The sequence below is a fragment of the Mauremys reevesii genome, linkage group 2 (assembly GCF_016161935.1).
Source record: "Mauremys reevesii isolate NIE-2019 linkage group 2, ASM1616193v1, whole genome shotgun sequence".
NCBI lineage: Eukaryota > Metazoa > Chordata > Testudines > Geoemydidae > Mauremys > Mauremys reevesii.
In genome coordinates, this window is record NC_052624.1 from 61,777,754 (window position 1) to 61,800,640 (window position 22,887).

At 43.2% G+C, this 22,887-nt stretch overlaps 1 protein-coding gene across 5 annotated transcripts in view; it reads left to right on the top strand.

Annotated features, from left to right (window-relative positions):
• MPP6 (membrane palmitoylated protein 6) overlaps positions 1-22,887 on the top strand; it is a 133,732-nt gene that overhangs the window by 79,039 nt on the left and 31,806 nt on the right. For all 5 annotated transcript variants that reach the window (XM_039523458.1, XM_039523459.1, XM_039523457.1 and 2 more), the window contains exons 4-6: positions 2,547-2,699; positions 3,337-3,564; positions 16,878-17,009. In XM_039523458.1, the coding sequence (XP_039379392.1) occupies positions 2,547-2,699; positions 3,337-3,564; positions 16,878-17,009 (513 nt within the window). The remainder of the gene's footprint in view (positions 1-2,546; positions 2,700-3,336; positions 3,565-16,877; positions 17,010-22,887) is intronic.

Consider the following 22,887-nt stretch of genomic DNA (forward strand, 5'->3'; position numbering starts at 1 on the left):
TCAGTTTTGATTATTATAAATATTTATGGACTTTTAGCCAGATACTCAATCAGGAAAGAGATATTGCGCATTTCTATCTATTAAATCATTAATAGTCTAGGAATTGCACTTGATGTGAGCTATGCCCTCTACATATTCTCAAACAAAAAATTGTCAAGGCAGAGTTAAGGTTGAGTGTACGTACCAGTAACTTAAGGGAAAAAACATAACCTGGATGATGATGTCCTACCAAAACCAAGCACTACAAAACCAGGAAATTCAGAGTTAAGGTAATACTTAAGAGATCCAAAATGTTTAAAGTAAGAAATTCACAGTTATGGCACCCAAACAACCTTATCCATCATCTCTCATTCAGTACCAAAAGGTCAACTCCAGCCTCCCTGGCTCACTTGTTTGAAAATTTAACAAGCATCATCTCCCATGTTGTCCCATTCACTTGTGAGTTTTTCCCCATACATATCTGCAAAGCTAACTCATTATTTTCCTTCAGATTCCTCCTTTGGACTCTTCTGTGTGGTGTTATGTACAAAAACTTGACAAAAGTTAGGCTGCTGGTGAACTGAGCCTGCAGCTTATTGCGCTGACCAATAATGTCCCTTGTGTCCTTGTACTTTCCTGTAGGGTTGTCTGTATTCCTCTGTTATCTTTTCTTTCATTTAGATTGTTAAACTCTTTGGGGCAGGGAATGTCTTTCTTCTGTGTATGTACAGTGCCTAGCACAGTGGGGTACTGGTCCAGGACTAGGGCTCCTAGGTACTGTGATCATACAAAAAATAATAACCTTAACTCTGCCCTGTAGTAACATTGTGAGATTATGATGTTTAAGGAATCTTAGCATTTTGTGGCACCACATTAGGTTAAACTGATTTTGAAAGAGCATATTAGAATATTTTTTCATAATTTACTCCTCATGGTGTCATGAGGATTCTGACTCTCCCTTTGCAGAGATTCCTACACAAAAACCCACTTACTCAAGTTTTGGCAAAGGACCAGGATCTGTCCCACATAAGATTGCCTCTATAAAAGAATAGCTCCCAGTCCTGTAACTGCCAGGTTCAATCAGAAGCAAACTGGCAGCAGTTCAAGCAAATTTTTGTTGGCCCTCCAAGAGGCTCCCAAGAACCTGTAGCCCCTATCTTCTGCTTTCCACAGCTGGACCTGAAGTTCCTTTTTCTCTGTTATGTCTGTTTCGCTGTTTCCCTGTTTGTGGCACAGAGGCTCCTGAAGCATCCCATGTGAGTTGCTTGAAGGCCTCTGCTTTCTGTGTCCATGCTCTGGTAGGCCTCTGGAAGCTGCAGCATTCAAGTAGTACAGCCTAGCCTAGCTACTGGTCCTATCCTCTACCTACCCATGCTGTGTGTGTGGCCCTACCAAAACTACCATTCATGGTATCTTGTACTCTGCTTTTTCTATCCAACTACTTAATGTGATGCCTGTCAGTGGCCTTGCCTGTGACTAGAACTCCAGGAAGTCCTTTTGTGAAATAAGCTGCCACTACCCCACTTTAAGGCGAGGTAGGATTAAGGGCCATCCCACTCCACTAACTTGTCAAGGGCCCATATTTCCTCTCCCTGCCTCTACCAATGAGATGCCCCTTAGCTACCTTTATGAGGGGGCCTGGTACTTCCATCTCATCGGAGTGAATTATTGCCAGGTGGTACAGACATGGATTGGCGTACCCTTCTTGTTTCCACGTTTTCCACTTAGGTCTGAAGTCACTATAATCTGTCCCCTAGAGTCTGGTCTCTTGCTTTGTCCAGCAAACCTAGATTTATGTTGATTTTTCATAAATGTTAGAAGTTTAGATTTTTTTTAATGACAGGTACCTTAAAACTGTAAAGTAAATTATCTTCCAAAGGTATTCACTATAAGATTTCCATTTTGTGTGTGTGTGTGTGTGTCCATGTATGTAGACTGGGAAGAACTCCTTTATTTCAAAGTTCTGATCACTTGTTTCCAGCAAGTGGAGTTCTCAGTTTACATATATCCCAAATTGTAAATGGGACTATAATTCAGGTTCTTGTAAGTAGAAACCACACACATCTTGCAAAATCACTAGACACTCTTATAAATCTAGGACTTATAATTCTGCATAGTTTTAGCTTTTTTGTGAGGGATTGTTCGTTTTACTTCCACCACTTCATGAGCCTCTAGGAACCTAATGTGACTGCTCAAATACTTCCTTATTAGTCAAAGAAAAAGAATATTTTAGGGTGTCTGTATGTATGTGCATGCATGTGAGTCCACCTGGTCCTATTCAACCCATATTTACTCTGGGTCTCCTACAACTGCTTACAGTAAATAGTACTTATGTGAGTAGTCCCATATTTGTTCAGATAGTATGGTGATGAGGTCATGTAAATACTTAGTCATATGTCCCAAAGAAGTCTATTTAAGTGTTACTGTATTCTAAATGAAATAAGGGTTGCAAAATCTAGACTTAAATGAGTTGCTACAAAACCTTTAGGTACTGAATTGTCATTTAGTAACTAATGCTTTCCATGGATATTAATAGTAAACATGCTTTATTCACTCTTCATTTACAGTCACTCTTGGAAGCCCATGATATTGTGGCATCAAAGTGTTATGATTCCCCTCCTTCTAGCCCAGAAATTAATAATTCTTCAGTGAACAACCAGGTAATACCAGTAGATGCCATTCGTATACTTGGCATTCACAAACGAGCAGGGGAGCCACTGGTAAGTAAATGTAATTAGTTGTGGCTGTCTTTCACCTAAACAGTAAAAGAAATATTTTAGATGTTTTGAATTTTCTACACTGTTCTTATTACTTCTCTTTATTCATACTGATGTTTATAATTTTTATATTGAGTAATCCCATTGATTATAATGTGCACTATAACATTTTCAATATCAGTTTGACAAGAGATACAATATGAAAGGCTAAAATCTGAAGATACATTACCATTCTCCCACGTTTTTCTCTTCAAGGACAAATGATGACTTTGTCATTAGGCAGGATGATATGATAGCATAAGTGGTATGAAGAAACTTTTTTTAGTATTTGATCCTAATAAGGAACGACAGAACTTCGTGAAGTCAAGAGCAAATGGTCTGACCGGTGTATGCTTACGTATCAACTTCCTGTCTGGAGTACATATTATTTGCATTTATTTCACTTGTACCATGCATATTTGCATAATACAGTGCAATAATGTCAGTATGTTAACAATTTGTGGTCACTATTAAAAAGTCAGCATTTTACTTTGGATAAGGAATAACTAGGATAGCTCAGATAATGTCAAAACAAAATGTAAAGTGAAACTCAAACTGTGATATAAAACTAAATAATGGTGGTACTCAATGCTTCCTTTAGGGTGTTACATTTAGGGTTGAGAATAATGATCTAGTAATAGCACGAATCTTGCATGGCGGAATGATAGATCGACAAGGTCTTCTGCATGTGGGTGACATCATTAAAGAGGTGAATGGCCATGAAGTTGGAAACAATCCAAAAGAGCTACAAGAACTACTGAAAAATATTAGTGGCAGTGTCACTCTGAAAATTCTTCCCAGCTATAGAGACACTGTTATTCCTCAACAGGTCAGTAACATGATATTTTCATTGCTTCTGCCAGAAAACATTTTATTTAGTGATGTTGTTTATAATACATAAGATTATTATAACTGAAGGAATGGAGACAAAATACTTTTCTCTATTTTTTGTTTGTTTGTTTGTGCATTTGACTGCACTCTTTGTATAGTCACTTTAACTCTTCCCCTGCATAGTCAGCCAGTTTCCCCTTTGTCTGGGTCTTTCCCATACAGTAGAGAAGAGGAAGAAAAAAGATTGTTTTAAAAGAGAAAGGAATATGTAGCTAAAACCACAAAAGTTAGCATAGGGGCTGAAGAGCAAGTGTAGTATCTTTAATTCTCAATAAATTAAATAAATAAATAGATTAAGTTGTCCTTTTAATGATAGATACAGGATACATCATGTAATGTAAAGTTACTATATAGCTGGTTGAAATTTTGAAAAAAATGAACATTTTGAAGAGTAACAATTTTTGGACTAAATTTTGTAGTGACTTTTTTACTGTATTTGCTACCATTTTCTCATGTAAAACAATGCAGTATGGGTATTTCCTTCTCGTCATTTGGAGCATTTAGTAATAAACACAGATACTGCAGATAAACTAGAGAATATAACTATCTGGCCCCATAGATACCATGGTAATTGGTGTCTTAAAATGCCTCCTACTGCCTCTTAATGTGGTAGGTTGCTTCAGATATTAAAAGATGAATAAAGGAAGGTTCACGTAACAGGATTTTTGCCAGACAAAACCTGATGAGTATACAACTGAGCTATGGATTAATTTTTATTGATAAACATAGCACATTAAGCATACTGTTTATGTTATATGGTATTCCTTTACTAATATAAATAACATTTTGGTTTTAAAACTTTTGTTCTGGGAACGTGTGCCAATTTCATATGTTTATATCTGTCCTCTTAAGTCCCTCATAGACACATAGGATGGTGTAAAGACCTTTTAACCAATTAACAATGAAGAAAGTTTATTTGCTTTCTAGTGCGCACAAAGCTAGTGTTGCATGTGCCTCACTATCCAATAATTCTAATTTGATTTCATACCAAGAATTCCCTAAATCCCTCACATCTTCATATTCCTGTATGTTGAGTAATAGTCCTTTGCATTTGCATAGTGTCTCTTTATTAGAAGAGCTCAGCTGTCTTAAAAAGATGGGTAAGTAGCAGTTTCTCCATTCACAGATGAGGAAAGTGAAGTACAGAGAAATTAAGTGACTTGCCCATAGTCACTCCGCAATTTTGGTGAAGGGTCAGCACACTAGAACAGATACTTTATCCTAATCTGTATGAACTGTATGAGAAAGCCACTCTTCTGGATTTGGGGTTTATATAGATTTCTGGTAGCCATGTTAACGTTCTGCAAATACAGGGTCTTGTCCTTCCTTGATACCTACAAATAGGAAGTTCTATGTAAATGCTAAGTACTATTATTTAATGGGTGTTTCAGGTTCTAGCATATCAAAAAGCTGTATTGCTGAGCTTAAGAGATCCAAACAGTATAATACAATGCAAAATAAATCTCTTCCATATCCCATCCTGGCTTTTATCACGTATTTATCCACCAGCCAAATTCACTTTTAGGGCAGTTGGCTTCATAAAGCCTATACATTTAGTTAACTAAGTTGTGAATGCAAACAGAGTGGTATTTTAGTACTGGCTTTCTGATTCTACTAATAGTGACCCGTACATATTCTAACAATTTGTGCACTGATTGTGAATTCCTACAACACAGAACACAAAGTGAGATGTGTCTGTTTGTGGCATTACCCAGGGTGCAATCTGGACTGTTGAATAGCTATGTCCCCTCAATTCTCCAGCCTAGGGTGCCTTTTACCCTGGTCGTGCACAGCCTCCAGCATGTAAATTACTCCCAGCTATTCTTTGTGAGTGCTATGGTGAGCCACTCTTGAATTACACTGCAGAACAACACCAGTCCCAGATTCCTCCCCAGAAATGTGCATCTTACACTGCTCAGCCCTCTCCTGGACAACACAAGCTCATATAAAGTCGGTCATTTTATTAATAGAAAATCATAGAATCATGGAATATCAGGGGTTGGAAGGGACCTCAAGAGGTCATCTAGTCTAACCCCCTGCTCAAAGCAGGACTAATCCCCTGACAGATTTTTGCCCCAGATCCCTAAATGGCCGCCTCAAGGATTGAACTCACAACCCTAGTTTAGCAGGCCAATGCTCAAAGCACAAACCCTGTTACCTCAAATGAAGTTTCCCAAACACTTCAGCCCAAGCGCACTGGTCTAGATAAAACAATAAAACAAGTTTAACAACTACAGAAAGATAGATTTTAAGTGATTACAAGTAATGAGGCATAAAAGTCAGAATTCATTACAAAGAAATGAAAGGAAAAACGCAACTAATACCTAACATCATAAGCTAAGTGAATTCAAAGCTAGGGTCTCTCTCATCTCATCTCATCTCATCTCATCTCATCTCATCTCATCTCAATTCATCTAGAAGACTTACTGGCTGAATCTTTCAGTCAGGATCTCTCCTCCTGGTCCAAAGCTATTTACTTTGTTCTTCAAGTGTTGTCGATGTCGTGAGTAAAGATGAAAGGAGATTTGGGGCATCTGTTCCCCATTTTTATATCTTGTCCTCTTTGAGAATCAGGAGACAGAAAGTCTGTGGGGATAGGAACCTTTATCATCATCTGTTTGGATGATCCAATGGCTGGAAGTTTGAAACTAGACAAATTCAGCCTGGAAGTAAGATGTAAATTTTTAACCATGAGGGTAATTAGCCATTGGAACAGGTTGCCAAAGGAGGTGGTGAACTCTCTGTCAATGACCATTTTTAAATCAAGGTTGAATGGTTTTTCTGAAAGATCTGCTCTAGGATTGATTTTAGGTAAGTTTTTTATGGCCTGTGTTCTACAGGAAGTTAGAGTAGAGGATCACAATGGATTATTTTGTCCATGGAATCTGTGATTCCAGCAACAAAATATACCTGGACATGAAGCCATCAGACTTTAGGAAACTTCAGCTACTACAGAATGTGGCAGTGTGTTTCCTCAACAACACGGGCTACAGTGAGCACATCAGACCTGTCATCATCTCTCTACGGTGGCTTCTCATAGAACGTAGAGTCAAATTCAAGGTCTTGATCCTTACATTCAAGGCACTTAATAGCTTGAGTTCAGGATATCTAGAAGATCATCTACAGCTCTGAGATAAGGATGGCTGTTTACAGCTCTGCTCCTCAGGCACAACGGAGCTGTCTGCTGCAAAGGTAAAGCTCTTTTGTGCAGGAGACAGCTGCTGTGGGAGCAGAGCCAAGACTGTGGAACACACTCCCACAGGAACTGAGAACTGTCACAAACCTCTTCACTTTCCACTCCAAGTGCAAGTTATGCTTCTTTGTCCATATCTTAACTAAAATATACATATATTTAAAAAAAAAAACTACCACAACTGAACACTCTATTTGCCACACAATTTTTCCTCTGGGGGATGATGATGAGAGGATGAACCACATGTTAAAGATGTTAGTCACATCACATAATGTGTTTCTGAAGGACCTCAAAGTATCATGAATAAAATAGAGCAGAAACGTCCCCATAGTAAGATAGGGCAAAACTATCCAGACTCTGAGAGATAAATAAGATGGTGGTATCAAGCAAGCAAGATTCTCTCCTCTCCTCCTCTCTGTCCTCCCTCATACAGTCTGGTCAGCATTCATTTCCTAGCTGCCTTTACTTCAGTTTTCAGGACTTTCCACTTAGTGTTGCCTTGATTGGTAAAAGAGCTCTCCTTAAGTGATGTAGCCTGACTTTTGGGGCTTCCACTTCTGTTGTCACATGTGCCAGGGTAGCTTTTTCTCCTGTATTTATATCCTTTCTTTTTGAATCAGCCAGTCCAGTCAGATCTGTAATACATTCTTCTGGTTTATTTAACCCATGGTGCGTTTTGTCAGTGCTTCTGGTTATTTAATTCCAAAAGTGTTACTTGTTCCTTTGCCATCTGCTGAAATCCTTTCATGAGTCAGCTCAGAGCTTGTTTTATCCTACTTTGCTTCTCTGTATTTGGAGGCTTTCTGTCTTAGTAGATTGTCTATTTTGGCACATTTTGTTGGCTTCTTTTCAGTGTCTCTGGTCTTGTAGTACTTCAGACTCTTCTGTTGTTGCTTTGGTGAATTGTTTCTCTGCACAGCTTCAGTGCTTTGCCAGGTTTGGTAGGCACGTTCTTCCAGTCATGTCTCTTCAAATTATTTTCCCCCTCACTGTCCCTATAGATACGTGGTTTTCGAACTGTGGGTCGTGACCCAGTACTGGGTCGCGGAATGGAAGGCATTGGGTCGTGGCAGCTCTAGTCAGCACTGCTGACCGAGCCGTTAAAAGTCCCGTCGGCGGTACTACCTGGCTAAGTCAGGTTAGTTCCTACCTGTTCCAACACCACGCTGTGCCCTGGAAGAGGCTAGCAGCATGTCCAGCTCCTAGGTAGGAGGGGCCCACAGGGCTCCACGTGCTGCCCTTGCCCAGAGCACTTGCTCCACACTATAGGTTTGACCATTTAAACGTGATTTCTTTTAAAGTACAAAATAAATTATGTTCCTGAAAAATTTTGAATAAGATTTTACTGAAACATATGTTGGCTTACAGTAAATCATGTGAGCTTATCTCAAGTGATCTTTATGTCCTTAGTTGTCTCAGAGGCCTAACTGAGAGGAAGAATTGTCTAGTGGTTAGGGCACTAGCCTAGGACTTGGTAGACCTGAATTCAGTTCCTTGCTCTACAAAATACTTCCTAAGTGATCTTAGGCAAGTCACTCAGCCTCTCTGGGAAGTGCTACTGTCCTCATTTCACAGATTGTGAAGTGCTTTGAGATCTACTGATGAAAAGTTCACTATTAGAGCTAGATATTATATAGTATGGAGAGACAAATCATAAGACCCCCTTTAAACTTTTTTCAACCCAAGGTTTTGGCTAACACAAATCAGCATGGGATGGAAAATTGCAAGAAGAAATATAATTTCTGTATCTTCAGTCTGGTTTGATAGGTTGTTCCTTCTGTGTATAACTTACGAGGCAACAGAAAAAGCCAATTAGAACACGGAGGGCAAGATTTTTAAAAGGGACTAGTGATTTTTGGCTGAGTCTACTTTTTTTGTCTGACTGACTTGAGACTACTAAAAAATGGCCTGATTTTAAGAGGATAAGTTCTCAACATTTTTTGAAAATGTGGCCCCTTTAAGGTGTCTCAACTTGGGCACCCACAAATTGACCTTCAGCTTGTTGGAACCTTCAATTCAGATAATCAGTAGCCCAGAAAACAAAAAGCTTCTTTTCCTCACCAAAGTCTAGCTTCTGCCAAGACCGATAAGGATTACTCAGTAACACTACTGCTGTTCTTTTATCATGTAAGGATCCTTTTAAGTATCATTCTGTTAAAAGGACTTATTAAAAGACTCAAAACTGAAACTTCAAACCTCCAAGCATAAGACTGGACTGGATTTGTCAAACTTATTTTGTGCAGATTTATTCTGTTTAGTACCTTATTGTTGCATGAAGGGAAAACATACTCTACTTTAGAACTGCTGTTTTTCTGCCCACTATTTCTCTTCTTTCCCCTTTCTGTTTCTTTCTTTCATTTGTACTTTGTTCTCTGTAGCAACTCCCACTTTCTCACCTCTGACCTGTGGATTTTGATCTCAACTCTTTCCTCATTTCATTGCTAAAAGAATAAATTAAATAGTTAATTATTATATTTTAAAGTGTCTAGATTATTGGTAGTCAGAGGATGTTCACATCTATGAATCATTGTTTCAGGCTGTTTGCAGAATCAGGCAGATGGCACTACATTGGTTACAGTTTGTTCACATTTGAAAGGTTATCATGTGTAGCCAGGAGAAAAGGAACTTTTTCTTTTTTGGTGAGAGCTTAGGTTCTACAGATTGTGAACATGCTATGCAGGCCATGCAAATGTCTTTGGTGGGCTGGATCTGGCCAACGTTTGACACCCCAATCTAGACCCATACAGAAAAGGGTAACATTTTCTCGCCCTCCCATAAATTCACATTTCCTTATTTCCTGTAATAGACGAAGAGGTTCTTTCATCTTGAGAGAATCTTTTAGGGCTCATTCTATCTACCAGACCATCTCATTGAGTGATTTAAAGTGGGTAGGCTTCTTCACTCTTAGAGAAAAATACTGATAAGTACAAGATTGGGCACCCTCAGTAATGACCAGGTGTTACTGCATAAAATTACAGGAGATGCCTCTTGTGTCCCCTCTGTTCATCCTGCCCTCCGTTACTTTACATTCACTTTCAGTCAGAGCCAGTCCTGTGGACACATGTGCTTGGGCTAGAACTAGCAGCAATAAAGTTTAGCTTGTTCTTCGAGTGATGGTCCCTATGTGTATTTCACATGTGGGATATGCATGCGCACCATGTGTCTGAGTCTGGAAGTTTTTGTAAGCAATATTCATTACCCCACCTATGGGCTATAGATCTCCTTGTTCTCCAAACTCAGCATATATGGTGGTGCAAGCCGATGCCCCTCTAGTTCCTTCTTACTGCTGCATGGTCTGAGTCAGAATCTTTGGTGTCCTCTGCTCCTTTTTTTTTTTTTTTTTTTTTTAACTGTCATTGCTGTTGGATATTTGATATAGTTCATTTTTAGTATTTTTATAGCACGTTCTACATAGTCGAGTTAGATAATGTTTTTTTCCTTTTTCTTCACCCCAGGGGATGTTTTCACCCTAAGCAGTCTGGGATTATGCCCAGGATCTCAGATGTCAAAAACTGTTTCTTGCCCTTTCTCCTTTTCAGTGAACGACGAACATCAACAGTGCCTCTACTGCCTGGGTGAGGCTCATATTTCTGTCTAGTGCAGCATCTGCCATTCTCTTCCTCTCTTCTCCTCCCTCCCCCCCCCCCCCCAACTTGTGAGGGTCAGGAACTGAGACTCAGAAAACATCTTGTGGAGAAGGCGATAAGGCCCCAATCAGATCCGGTCTGGGGACACCTTTGTTTATCAGTCTCAACAAGCGAGCTATCAGGAATGGAGGCTACAGCTCTTAAGCCTAGAGAGAAAGCTTCATATGAGATGGAGTTTGATAGACATCAGGACAAGTCATCTTCATCTAAAACTGCCCTGAAGAGAGAGCTCCCTCCCTGACTCCATCAAAGTCAAGAGAGCCAGGGTGCACAGGCTCTAAGGGCTTAGGTCTCAGTAAATCTTCTTGACAGAAGGAGGAGGCACACAAGGTTATAGATCCAATGGTTCTGACATTGGCTCTGATGGTGAAGGCTTGGGATAAACAGCTTCTGACACTGCCATCTACTTCTAAAGCTTATGTGGTACCAATAACGACATGGCCCTAATGGGAGCCAGCAGCCACGGTGACTAGAGAAGCTCTGGTTCCAATGGCTCTGCCAATATACTCTCCTCAGACTACAGGGTGTTCTGAGATCTGTGTCTCCCTGGAGGACATCTTTGCTCTTCCTTACCTTCATTCACCCTCCTATTGGGATCATCTCTACTCTTGGACATGCATACACCTAGAAAGAGACTATTCCAGCAAGACAGCCATTTGTACCATTGGTTCCACCAGAGATAAGAAATCCAGATTTCTCTTCAGATGAGTATTAGCCGCTGCAGGATCCTCTGCAGCATCAGGCAGAGGGAACATGAGACAAGAGCCCCAGATGATCAGGATTTCAGTCCCAGACCGGATACAACTGGCCAAAGGACAGGTGGTATCTGATGCCATTGATTCCTCCTCCACCAGTTGATCCATCCTACTGGCAATCTTTGAGGGGTGAGCAAAAAAAAAATGCATGCAAAAAGGGGTAAGAAAGAGAGAAGAAAGAAGAGCAGGTCATCAGGGACCGCAGGTTGCGAAGGGGAAATGTGTTTGGCGCGTGCCATGCCATATCTTCCCCTCTTCAATGGCTTTTTGTCATGTAACTGATCTCTCTCTCTGAAACCATCTGCCGAGTGACTGGTGGTGGGATGGTGAAGGCCGACGGGGCGAGTCTTAGCGCCCTGCTGCTGCTATGTTGGCCCAGGATGTGCCCCAGCGTGCAAGGAGGGCTGGGCATCCGCGCTTCACATCAAGCTGCGAGGTGCTCACATCAAGCCGCGAGAGGACTGGAAGACTGGAGTCTCCCCTCCAGCCAGCCCTCAGAGCTCTAGCTCTAGCTGAAATGAAGATGAGGATATCCCCCATGTCCCCCCATCCCCATCCCCAGAAAGCAGCACGTCGGGGTGGTCGCGGGTCGTCGCTGGCTTTTGTGCTTGGCTTTTTTTTCTCTCTAAAAAAAAAAAAAAAAAAAAAAAAAAAAAAAAAATCTTGTGGACTATGGGAGCCTACCAGAGACACCAAGGATCACTTCAGGAGTCCTATTTATCATCATCCAGTTACCCATAGTTGAAACTGTCAGAATATTTGGAAGGGGAAGGTGAGCAGGAGCCAACAGTTCTTGTCATCCTCACCAGATGAGGTGGTTACTCCATCCTCTCTGTTTCCCTCAGATGACTTTAAGCAATACCAGGAGTTCATGCACAAGGTGACAGTAGAGCCACAGATTGAGCTGGAGAAGGTCCAGGAGCCTCAGCACAGTTTGCTAGACATTCTGCAACCTTCTGGTCCCTGCTGAGTGGCCCTCCCCATCAATGAGGCAATCGTGGACCTTGCAAAGATGATTTGGCACATCCTGGCTTCTTGTGTGTCCACCCCGAAGAGGGCCAAAAAGCTTATCTCAAGCTTTGTTCATTCCTGGAGGGGAAGAGGAGAGATTTTTGTTTTTTGTTTTCTCACCCACTGCCTAACTCTTTGGTAGTGCAGGTAGCTACAGAACAGTCCAAGCAACAGCACCCAAAGCCCACACTCTCTGATAAGAGACACAAGTGACTCAACCTGCTAGGGAGAAAGGTCTTTTCATCCACCTCACTCCAGTTCAGGAGCTCAAATTACCAAGCCTTTTTGTCCAAATACAATGTTAGCAACTGTAATAAGTTTTTGGAATTCAAGGACAAGCTCCCTGAGGATAAGGCCCACTCCCAGGCCTTAGTGGATGAGGGTAGGATGGTGGCCAAAGCTTCCCTCTAAGCTGCTCATTTAGAAAGATGGCTGCAGCCATTGTTATGAGGAGGGACTAATGGGTTGCAATCCTCAGGTTTCCCTAGAGAGGTGCAGAGTACCATCCAAGATCTGCCCTTTGATAGTATCAACCTATTTCATGATCGTTTCTCCACTCCTTGAGTCTTTATGGGTAATGCTTTGCTCGCTGGGCATTTATACTCCCATCTTTCAGAGAAAACACCATAGACACGGGGAATAGGGGAAGATGATCTCCTCAGCTTTTTAACCACCAACATCTTCAGGAGCCACCACACAAGAGACAGAGGGTTTATAGATCCAGGAACTCAGACACTGTAACATCAACTGAAACATCATATTCAAGCCTCCAAATGAAGAGTTTCTTTTGATAGGTCTGTTAAGACCAGCATACCCTTATTGATGCTGCTTCATTCCCCCCTGCCCCCCTTGATATTTGGAGGCTGCCTTACCTAATTTGCCAAAAACTGGAGGGCCCACTACAGACAAATGGGTATTAGCGATTATTCATAGTAGCTATTTGATCATATTTCCGGTACTCCTATTCACAAATCCCCTTCCCTGTTCCATTTTAAGGACCACTCTCACAAGCAAATTCTACAACAAAAGGCAAGCCCCCTTCTCCTCCGGGGAGCTGTAGAAAGGGTTCCACCACTACATCAGGGAAGGGATTCTATTCCCCTTACTTCCTGACCTCCAAGAAGAATGAGAGAAGGAAAGCAATTCTCAGTCTGAAGCAGCTGAATGGATTCATTTGAAAGCTAAAATTCTGCATGATATCCTTGGGCATCAATAATTTCCTTGTTAGAGGAGGACACATGGTTTGACATTCTTGACCTGAAAGATGCATATGTTCACAAAGACATCCACCCAACTCACAGGAGGTTCCTCTTCAATCAGTCACATTACCAGCTCAGTGTCCTTCATTTTGGCCTACCTATAACACCTAAGGTCTTTACGAAGGTTTTTTTCAGTAGTGGCAGTTCGGATAAGAAGGGATTTACAGGCTTCCCTTACCTCAACAACTGGCTTCTGAAGGGCAATTCCTATGAGGAAGTCCAGTGAAGAGCCAGTGTTCTGCTCAGCCTCTGGCTTCCCTGGATGTCTGCATCAATCACAAAAAGTCCATGTTGACCTCCACAAGATGCATAAACTTTACAGGGGCAATGTAGGACTCAACCACAGGAAGAGCATATCTACCACTTGACCAGTTTCAGGCCATGAGCGCACTCATACGTCAGGTCAATATCAGACCCAGGATGTCAATCCAAACTTGCTTTTCCCTCCTTGGCCACATTGTCTCTTGCACACATGTGACACCATTCACCAGACTTCATCTTTGTTGCCTACAAGCCTAGCTTCTCTCTATGGACACATCAGAATGGCAATATAGATGGTAAGGTGACCATTCCTTCAAAGTTTTGGACTCTTTCAGATGGTGGATGAAACTGGAAAAGGTTTGGATGGGGATTCCATTTTTCACACTGACTCCTGATGCAACCATTTTTAACAGTGCCTCCTTGGGTTGGGGTGTTCGCGTGGGTGATCATATGGCACAAGGTATCTGGACTGTATGGGAGTCCAGAATGCATATCAGTTTACTAGAACTCTGAGCAATCCATTGAGCCTGCGACACCTCCCTCCCATTCATCCAACCCAAACATGGCTAAATATTGGACAACACGACAGCGGTATTTTATATAAACAAGCAGGGGGGAACAAGCTGACATCCTCTGTGCATATAAGCAAGCATCCTCTGAAACTGGTGTGTCAGCCTTCACATAGCCCTACCAGCAGCATATTTACCATGGGTGCAAAACTCCCTAGCAGATTGTCTGAGCAGACATTTTTCTGCAAATCACAAATGGCAGGGTTACAATTTGGTTCTCAATGTTTTCTGTCACTGGGGAACACCAGACTGGGACTGTTTTGAGGTATGGGGGAACGGGAAACTTCCTCAGTACTGCTCCAGAGCAGCCCTGTGCAGGGGCTCAATTAGAGATGCTCTGCTGGTGTCATGGACGGATTGCCTGGAGTATGCCTTCCTTGCCATACCATTGATACCACGGGTTCTATGGAAGATCCACCAAGACAGAGCTCAAGTCATCCTGATTGCACCCAATTGGCAGAGACAGTTCTGGTTTATGGATCTGCCAAACTCCCTGCTCACCCATCCATGAATATCCCCCCAGAAAATGGGGTATTTGTCCCATAGAAAATGTTGAATTTTCCATGAAAAATTTAAAACCAGAACACTTTGGCCAAAACCCAAAATATTTCTGCTCTTGAAATGCTTCTGCAGTACATAATGCTTTCATTCTCTTCTGTAGGCTGGGCTCCCTTGGCAAACTACATCTCCCATGATGCATATGGGTCTTTACTCTTGGTGAGCAGAGGCATAGATAATGGCAGTTGCATGGCTAGGGTGCATCCTGAAAGCTGTAGTCCAGCTGGGGAGGGGCTTGGTTCTTGGATGTTCAGTTTTTTGACAAAATCAATTTTCCGTAGAAAGTAGACATTTTCCACAAAAACAATTTTAGTCAAAAACTGAATTTTCTGTAGAAACAGTTTCGATAGAAAACTTTCAACTTTAGTTTTTATTTTAGTATATTTGTTAATTACGTACAGCCCCCCCCCCACACACACATTTAAAGAAAGCTAAGGTTGCAATGTCAAGCACTCAGAAGTTAAGAAACGCTAGAATTAAGATTGTGTTATAGTACACTCTGGAAAAATAGTACGTGATCTTGTAGTTAAAGTGTCATTAAGATGGCTATAGACCCTTCTGCCCCTGTCCTCCTTCTCTCCAGGCTATCACTACTCCTCTGCTCCTCTTTATTCGCCCTCACACAACTCATTTCGTTAGCCTACCTCCACTTCCCTTCCCTTCCCTTCCCTTCCCACCAGCTCCTCCCTGTTCACACCTCCGCATTCAGGTCACATTGCTTCCTCCTTCTCCTTCATGCTGCCTGGGCGGTAGCAATGGAAGCATTGAGAACACAGGCGGGACATTCTTCCTGCTCTCAATTCCAGTGCCTGGCAGCACAGAATTGTTCAGCTGTTGAGAGAAGCAATTGCAAGTAAAGTCTGGCCCAACCCCATATCCCTGGAATGGCACATGACTAGTCTGGTCGGTCCACAGGAGATGTATGGGGATGAAGAATGCTCTGTGCAGGCAGACTCTTCAGAGAGTGATGCTGCTGCCAGTCTCACAAATTTCTACTGAGCAAACTGCAGTTTTCAAAGACTTGCCTGAATTTGGGTACAGTCTCAATTTGAGAGAGAGAGAAACTTCCTCAGAAGTTGATTTTGTTGAGAGAATGTGAGGTGCCAAAAAGCTCAGTGTTCTCACTGCTAACTTGTACGCTGGAAGAATAAATACATTGTTCTAAATTGATGGATTTGAAGATTTTAAAAAAAGCTCTTTGCAGGTGGTAAATTTATCTTTCTGAATATGGTTATCAAAAACATAAATTCTCCAGGTCCAGTCTTGAGTATATGCAAGACAAAAGACTGCTTGGCTAAGCAGGAGCTATAGGATTATATGAATGCACTGAGCTTTAGTCAGAGATGCATTCTCCTTTACAGGGGATAAGGCACAGAAATCCCCATCTTCTGAAGCACTGGAACCACAGAGAAGGGGGACAATTTACTGCCAGTTCACTTTCCAGTAGCAACTCTGAGAGGAAGGCCTTTAATACAAGCAAGACAAGTGACTGCTTGAAACCTCGGCAATTCGTAGCCTAAGTTCATACATAGAATTTCACAAATCACAAGGCCAGTGCTCGCATTCTCAGAAATACATATTTTAGATTAATTTCAGGATAGTGCATATCAGAATGCTGAGTTGTGGTTTATACTGAAGTGTAAAAATGAGTTTTTCAGTTCCAGGTAGACAATATATGTATTTTTTTTTAAATTGTATTTTCCTGGGTTGAGAAGCTTTTTGAGATCATTTTAGTGTTGCTGCTTACTTTAATGTGCTCTCTGCTGGTATAATATCAGTATATATATATATCATGCAAAATGTTCTTTAAATCTTCTCCAATAACTTGTATTTCGCTTGACCAAGGCAAATTGTTAACCATTAATGAAATTTTGTATGTCCTTAGCAAAGTTACTAAGTATTTTTGGCTTTTCTAATGAAGTAATGAGACTTTTTGATATCAGTAGCAATTGTTGATATCCAAGCTTTTAAGCTTTAAAAGTTTACAATGTGTTTCAGGTATTTGTGAAGTGTCATTTTGATTATAATCCATACAATGACAACCTGATCCCATGCAAAGAAGCAGGTTTGAAATTTTATAAAGGAGAAATTCTTCAAATCGTAAACCGTGAAGACTCAAATTGGTGGCAGGTTTGTAAAATGCTGAGACCTTTATTACTTTTATTATTTATAATAGTAATAGATTTGTATTAATCTAATCCTGTTGGTAGGATTTTTAGGAAAAAGTATTGATCCTACTTTTCACTCTCCAGTGTAACCTCAAAGTCTTAAAACAACTTTATATCATTCAGTCTTTCACTTCAGTATTATCTATACCACTCTATCCTTTTTATACTACTACTTATTTGGTCTGAAGCTGCTACATTCCAAAATTCATTATAGAAAGATAATTTCCAGGAAAGTATTAAGTCTTAGGTTGTCAGTTAATTATGGTGAACCTCCCTCTGACAGTGATTGTGGAAGAGCAGGTTCTTCTTTGAGTGGTTGCAGATATATGTTGCACTCAGGTGTGTGCACACCCAGCACACCAAAGCTGGATAATTTTGCCTAACAGTACCCATAGAATCGGCACTGGCTTCCCTCCCCTTATAGCTCTTCCCAGGGCCATAAAAGGGCAGCACCATCCCAACTCCCCTCTGTTCTTCTCACTGCTCACAGCTAGAGTTGGAGCACTTAGTGTGAGCTTTCCTCTCACTTGTCTCTACAGCTTTTTGGGTTATCTTTGTATATAGTTACTGTTAGTACCCTTAGTTAGTTAATGATAGTAGCCAGGTAGCTTCTCCTGGTGGGATGCCCTCACCGGGATTAAAACGTTGCCCTTTTTATGGGGCAGCTATTCCCAATAACCATCCCCACCCCAGATATTTATTGTTCCCTCAGGAAGGGCATGCTAAAGAAAGGGGCTCTATTTGTAAGTCCTTTAAAAAGAGGACACAGGTAACTAGTGATGTAAGATTAAATCAGACAGTGTTGCCTGCCTCAACATTGGGGACCGGTGTGGAGAGTCAGGCCCCTGAAAGGGTACTGGAGCCAGTACGTATTGATGCTTCTAGACCAGAGGTGAGGAAACTATGGCCCAGGGGCCACATCTGGCCCCCGGGACCCTCCTGCCCGGCCTCTGAGCTCCTGGCCAGTGAGGCTAGCCCCCGGCCCGTCCGCTGCTGTCCCCCCTCGCCCGCAGCCTCAGTTTGACCTGCTGGCGGGGCTGCAAGCTTCTGGGGCAGCGCAGCTGCAGAGCCCTGCCTGACCTGGTGCTCTGTGCTGTGCAGTGGTGACAGCGTAGCTGGCTCCAGCCAGGCAGCGCGGCTGTAGCGCCACCAGCCCCCAATGCTCCAGACAGTGCAGTAAGGGGGCAGGGAGCGGGGGGATTGGATAGAGGGCAGGGGGGTGTTCAGGGTGGTGGATAGGGGTTGGGGCGGTCAGAGGGCAGGGACCAAGGGGGTTGAATGGGGGCAGGAGTTCCGGGGGGGGCAGTCCGGAATAAAAGGAGGGGTTGGAAGGGGCAGCGAGGGGCAGTCAGGGGCAGGGGTTCCGGAGGCAGTCAGGGGACAGGGAGAAGGGGTGGTTGGATGGGGCAGGGTTCCCGGGTGGGGGGGGACAGGGGGGTTGGATGAAGCAGGAGTCCCGGGTGGTGGGCGGATAGGGGGTGGAAGCCAAGCCACGACCCTCTCCCTTAACCGGCCCTCCATACAATTTCCGAAACCCAATGTGGCCCTCAGGCCAAAAAGTTTGCCCACCCCATTCTAGACTGAGCTCAGATTACTTGCCAGAAGGAAGAGGGACTGCTCCCCTTCATTGGGGCCACAAACAAAAAGAACCAACAAAACAGATCAGGGTCATTCCAGAGGATGGGGAGATTCATCTTCTCAGACTAAGGGAAGTACTGATTGGCACTGGGAGTCCCCTGGTATGAGGGATAGAGTGGGACCATCAACCCGATCTCTGGTATCACGTTTAGATCAGGTTTGTGAATCTGTACCAGCAACTCTTGTATACTGTCTTGGGGACACCCATTGATTCCGGTACCTTCAACAGAGATGATGGCACCATCGTTTTCCACTCTGTGGATCAGGCAGCAGCAGATTTGCTGTGCCTGTCTGTTCCTAATTCACTGCTTATTCAGGACCCTCCTCTGACTGCAGTTGCATCATCTGTGGTATCCTCTGCTACCCTGGGATTGTTGGTGAATTTTAAATAATTTCTGACGCCGTCGTCCACACTGCAATTTACCCACAGTTCATGGGTGTTGTCAACTTCTTGCTTGGTACCGAGGGTGTCTTTGGCATGCATAGAATCCATGGTATCAATGCTCTCTACAGCAGTCTGGATCTGCTGGCATGAGACCAGCTTTATTTTTGGTACTGATGCCTTTTTGGGGGCCCAGAATGAGTTCACGGCTGGTACTAATATTCAAGGACTTGTTGACTGCTCCTTTGGTACTTGTGGCATTGTGGCTCTGGATTCTTGGTAGTCCTGACAGGAGTGGCTCCACCGCCACCATCTAGCTATTTGGGGGATTCTTCACAGTTGAGCTCAGAGATATCTCCTTTCCCTTCCCCATCTCACTCTTGAAGGTTGTCAAGACACAGCGGAGTCATAGTTGGTACCAGGATTGATATCATTCCCACAGCAGAGACAAGGGACCCTGACCTAGTTCTTATTGGCCTTGGATGCTGTATCCTTATGCCGAGCAGCCTCCCAGAAATCCCTGAGAAGTCTCTCGCTCAGCAAAGTCCCAATCATCAGCTTGCTATAGGAGGTGATCACCTGTACCTCCAGTAGTCTCCCTGCCAGAACCATCAGTCCTGCAGGCACAGCAGAAGGCACACTCCCTGTGCATTAGGACATTCTGAACCTTTGCGATGGTTGGATGTCATTCCTCAAGGGATTCCACTGGCCCCAACTACATTGTCATCCTCGTCACAGATGATGCAGTGGTACTCAAGTCCTCATCTCCAGTACCAGAGGATTTCAGATCATGTCAGGATCTGCTCAAACACACGGTATCAGCCTTACGTATTCAGGCCAAGTTTGTGCTGGAAAACAACCATAAAATGAAAGATATCTTCCAACAATTGGCTCCTGGGAGAGCTGCCCTCCCTATAAACGAAGCAACAGTAGAGTCTGTAAATCATTATGCAATACCCTGGCTTCGTTAACAGCCACAGCAAAGTGCACTGACAAGAGATACTATGTGGCAGTGGTCCCCAACCTTTTTGGCTGGCGGGCACCAACCGAAGGACCACTGCGGCGGTGGTGCACCCGCCGAAATACCGCCGAATTTCAGCGGCATTTCGGCAGTGACGCCTCTCGATGACGCCGCTTGTCGCTGACAAGCGGTGTCATCGAGAGGTGTCACTGCCGAAATTCGGGAGCGACGCCTGTCGATGATGTCACTTGTTGGTGACAAGCGTCGTCATCCAGAGGCGTCCCCGCCGAAATGCCGCTGAAATTCGGCTGCATTTCGGCAGGTGCTCTCCCGGGGGCCAGGACACGGGCGCATTAAGATGCCCCCGCAGGCGCCATGGCAGGGACCACTGCTATGTGGCAATGGAGGGCTTCAAATCCTTTTTCACCCATCCAGTTCCAAATTCCCTGGTTGTGACAGCAGCAAATGAGCGAGTGAGACCAGGAAGGTATAAATCTATGCCTAAAGAAAAGGAGTCCAAAATGCTATGTTGATTGGGGAGAAAAATCTACTTGACTTCCTCCTTGTAGATGCGTTTTGCAAACCATCAGGCTCGACATTATACTCTTTGAAAGACTCCTGCTGCCCTACAGTCATTGAGGATTTATACCCAGGCAGCAAAGAGACTGCATTTTGGGAAGCAGCGGCAGCAGCAATATCATCCTCAATGATATTTCTGTCAGTGTTCCTACCCTGCAAGGCAGCAAGATTTCCCCAGAAAGGGGCATAAATCATGGAGGAAGAAACCTTCTGGGTCTACTTTTAGTCAAATGGCCTATCTTCCTTCTTCTGCTAGACAGTCTGTTTGACTGGTGTTTTGAGAGCAGCACCTCAGTTGTCAATGTCGTTTCTATGCCCCAGATACTTGGGGACAGGGTGTCTTGCTTCTACAGTGTTTGGGAGACAATAACTATGGTCAAGACGGGTCCTAAACACTGGGGGATTAGGTTATGCCATTCCGTTCCCATCCATTCTCCACTCCCATCTTTTTCAGGGACCCATCTTATGAGTCACTGCTCTTACAGCAGGTACAAACCCTGTGTACTTTGGGCGCTATAGAGGAGGTTCCTCGTCATCTTTGCGGAAAGGTGTTTTATTCACAATATTTCCTGATCCTCACATGTAAGGAAGGAATGAGACCTATCCTTGATCTCAACAAACTTATCAGAGATTCCACATGGTTATCCTGGTTACTGTTCTTCCTGCTCTGAATTACAACTGGTTTGCTGCTCTCGATCTCCAGGATGCTTATTTTCATTTAGCAATCTTCCCAGGCTACAGGAAGTACCTCAGATTCTTCATCACCAGCCATCACTACCAGCACACAGTTCTCCCTTCAAACTGTCGTCAGACCCATATGTCTTCATTAAATGCATGTCGTTGATGGTTGCATCTCTCAGGACAAGGGGAATTTGTATCTTTCCATACTTGAATGATTGGCTACTGAGAGGTGCATCCAGGGAACAGGTTCTCTGTCACGTCAGGTTCACACTGGACTTTTTTTTATCAGTTGGATCTGGTCTGAAACAGGAGCAAATCAATTTTGAAGCCAACTCAAAAAATTGAGTTCATTGGTGCTCTGATAGGCCCTCAAATTCATAGTCTTTCTTCTGTCTGAACTGTTCCAGGCAGTTCATCACCTTAGTTGGGATCTTCAGTTGCACCCTTTGACCGGGTACGCATGAGGTTACTGGGCCCTATGGTATGCACGTATGTAGTGAAACATGTGAGGTTGCATTTTCACCTTCTTCAGTTGTGGCTGGAGTCACCTGTGTTGCCAGCTGCTGGACACCCTGTCCAGGTGCCCTAAACATTTTGCACTCTTTACAGTGGTGGATAGAATTCAATACTGTGTGTCAGGGAGTCCCCTTTGCCTACCTTCCACCAACCAAGACAGTAGTTACTGATGCCTCCCCAATTGGTTTTGGAACACATCTGGGAGAGTTAAAAATTCAGGGTTTATGGTCAGAGGAAGCTTCCTGTCATATAAACCTGCTGGAACTTCAAGCAGTATACAATGCTTATCGAGTGTTTCAGGATCAGATCTTAGGGGGCATGGATTCATATTCTCAAGGACACTGCCCTTGCAGTGTATTATGTGAACAACTGGAGTGGTTCTTGCTCCAACCAGCTTTGTCAGGAAACAATAAAGGTCTGGAACTTCTGCACCAAGGAAGATATTATACCCACAGAATACTTGCCAGGCTCTCAGAACCAAATGGCCAGTCATCTCAGCAGATCTTTTCTGATCAACCATGAGTGGTCCCTAAAGAAGAGTGTGTTGAGGTTCATTTTCAGCAATAGAGTATCTCTAACATAAACTTTTTTGCAACAAAGGACAACAGAAAATGTCATCAATTCTGCTCTTGAGCCTGGCTTAGCCCAGGGTCTATTATCAAGGCCTTCCGTCTAAATTGAGGAGGGAACCTGATGTATGCCTTTTCCCCTATTCCTCTGATCTCTCAGGCTATCCTCAAACTCAAATTGGACCATGTCAAATTTATTATGATTGCACCAGCATGGCTTAGGCAGTGTTAATTTTCCAACCTCCTCTCTCTGTCGCCTTGACCTCCCAAGACTCTTCCTTTTTTTTCCAACCTACTGACTCAAACATCTTGGCTAGGTTGTTCATCCAGCTTTGAGCAGTCTGCACCTTACTGTGTGGATGTTGCATGGCTAGCTCTCGGAGGCAGTTAGCTATATTCTGCTTAGTAGTAGCATACCAGCCGTTAAGGGTCATTACTTGTCTAAGTGGAAACAATTTTTGATTTGGGCAGCGTCCATGCTAGTTAAACCCAACATCCATGCAAATTCAGCCCA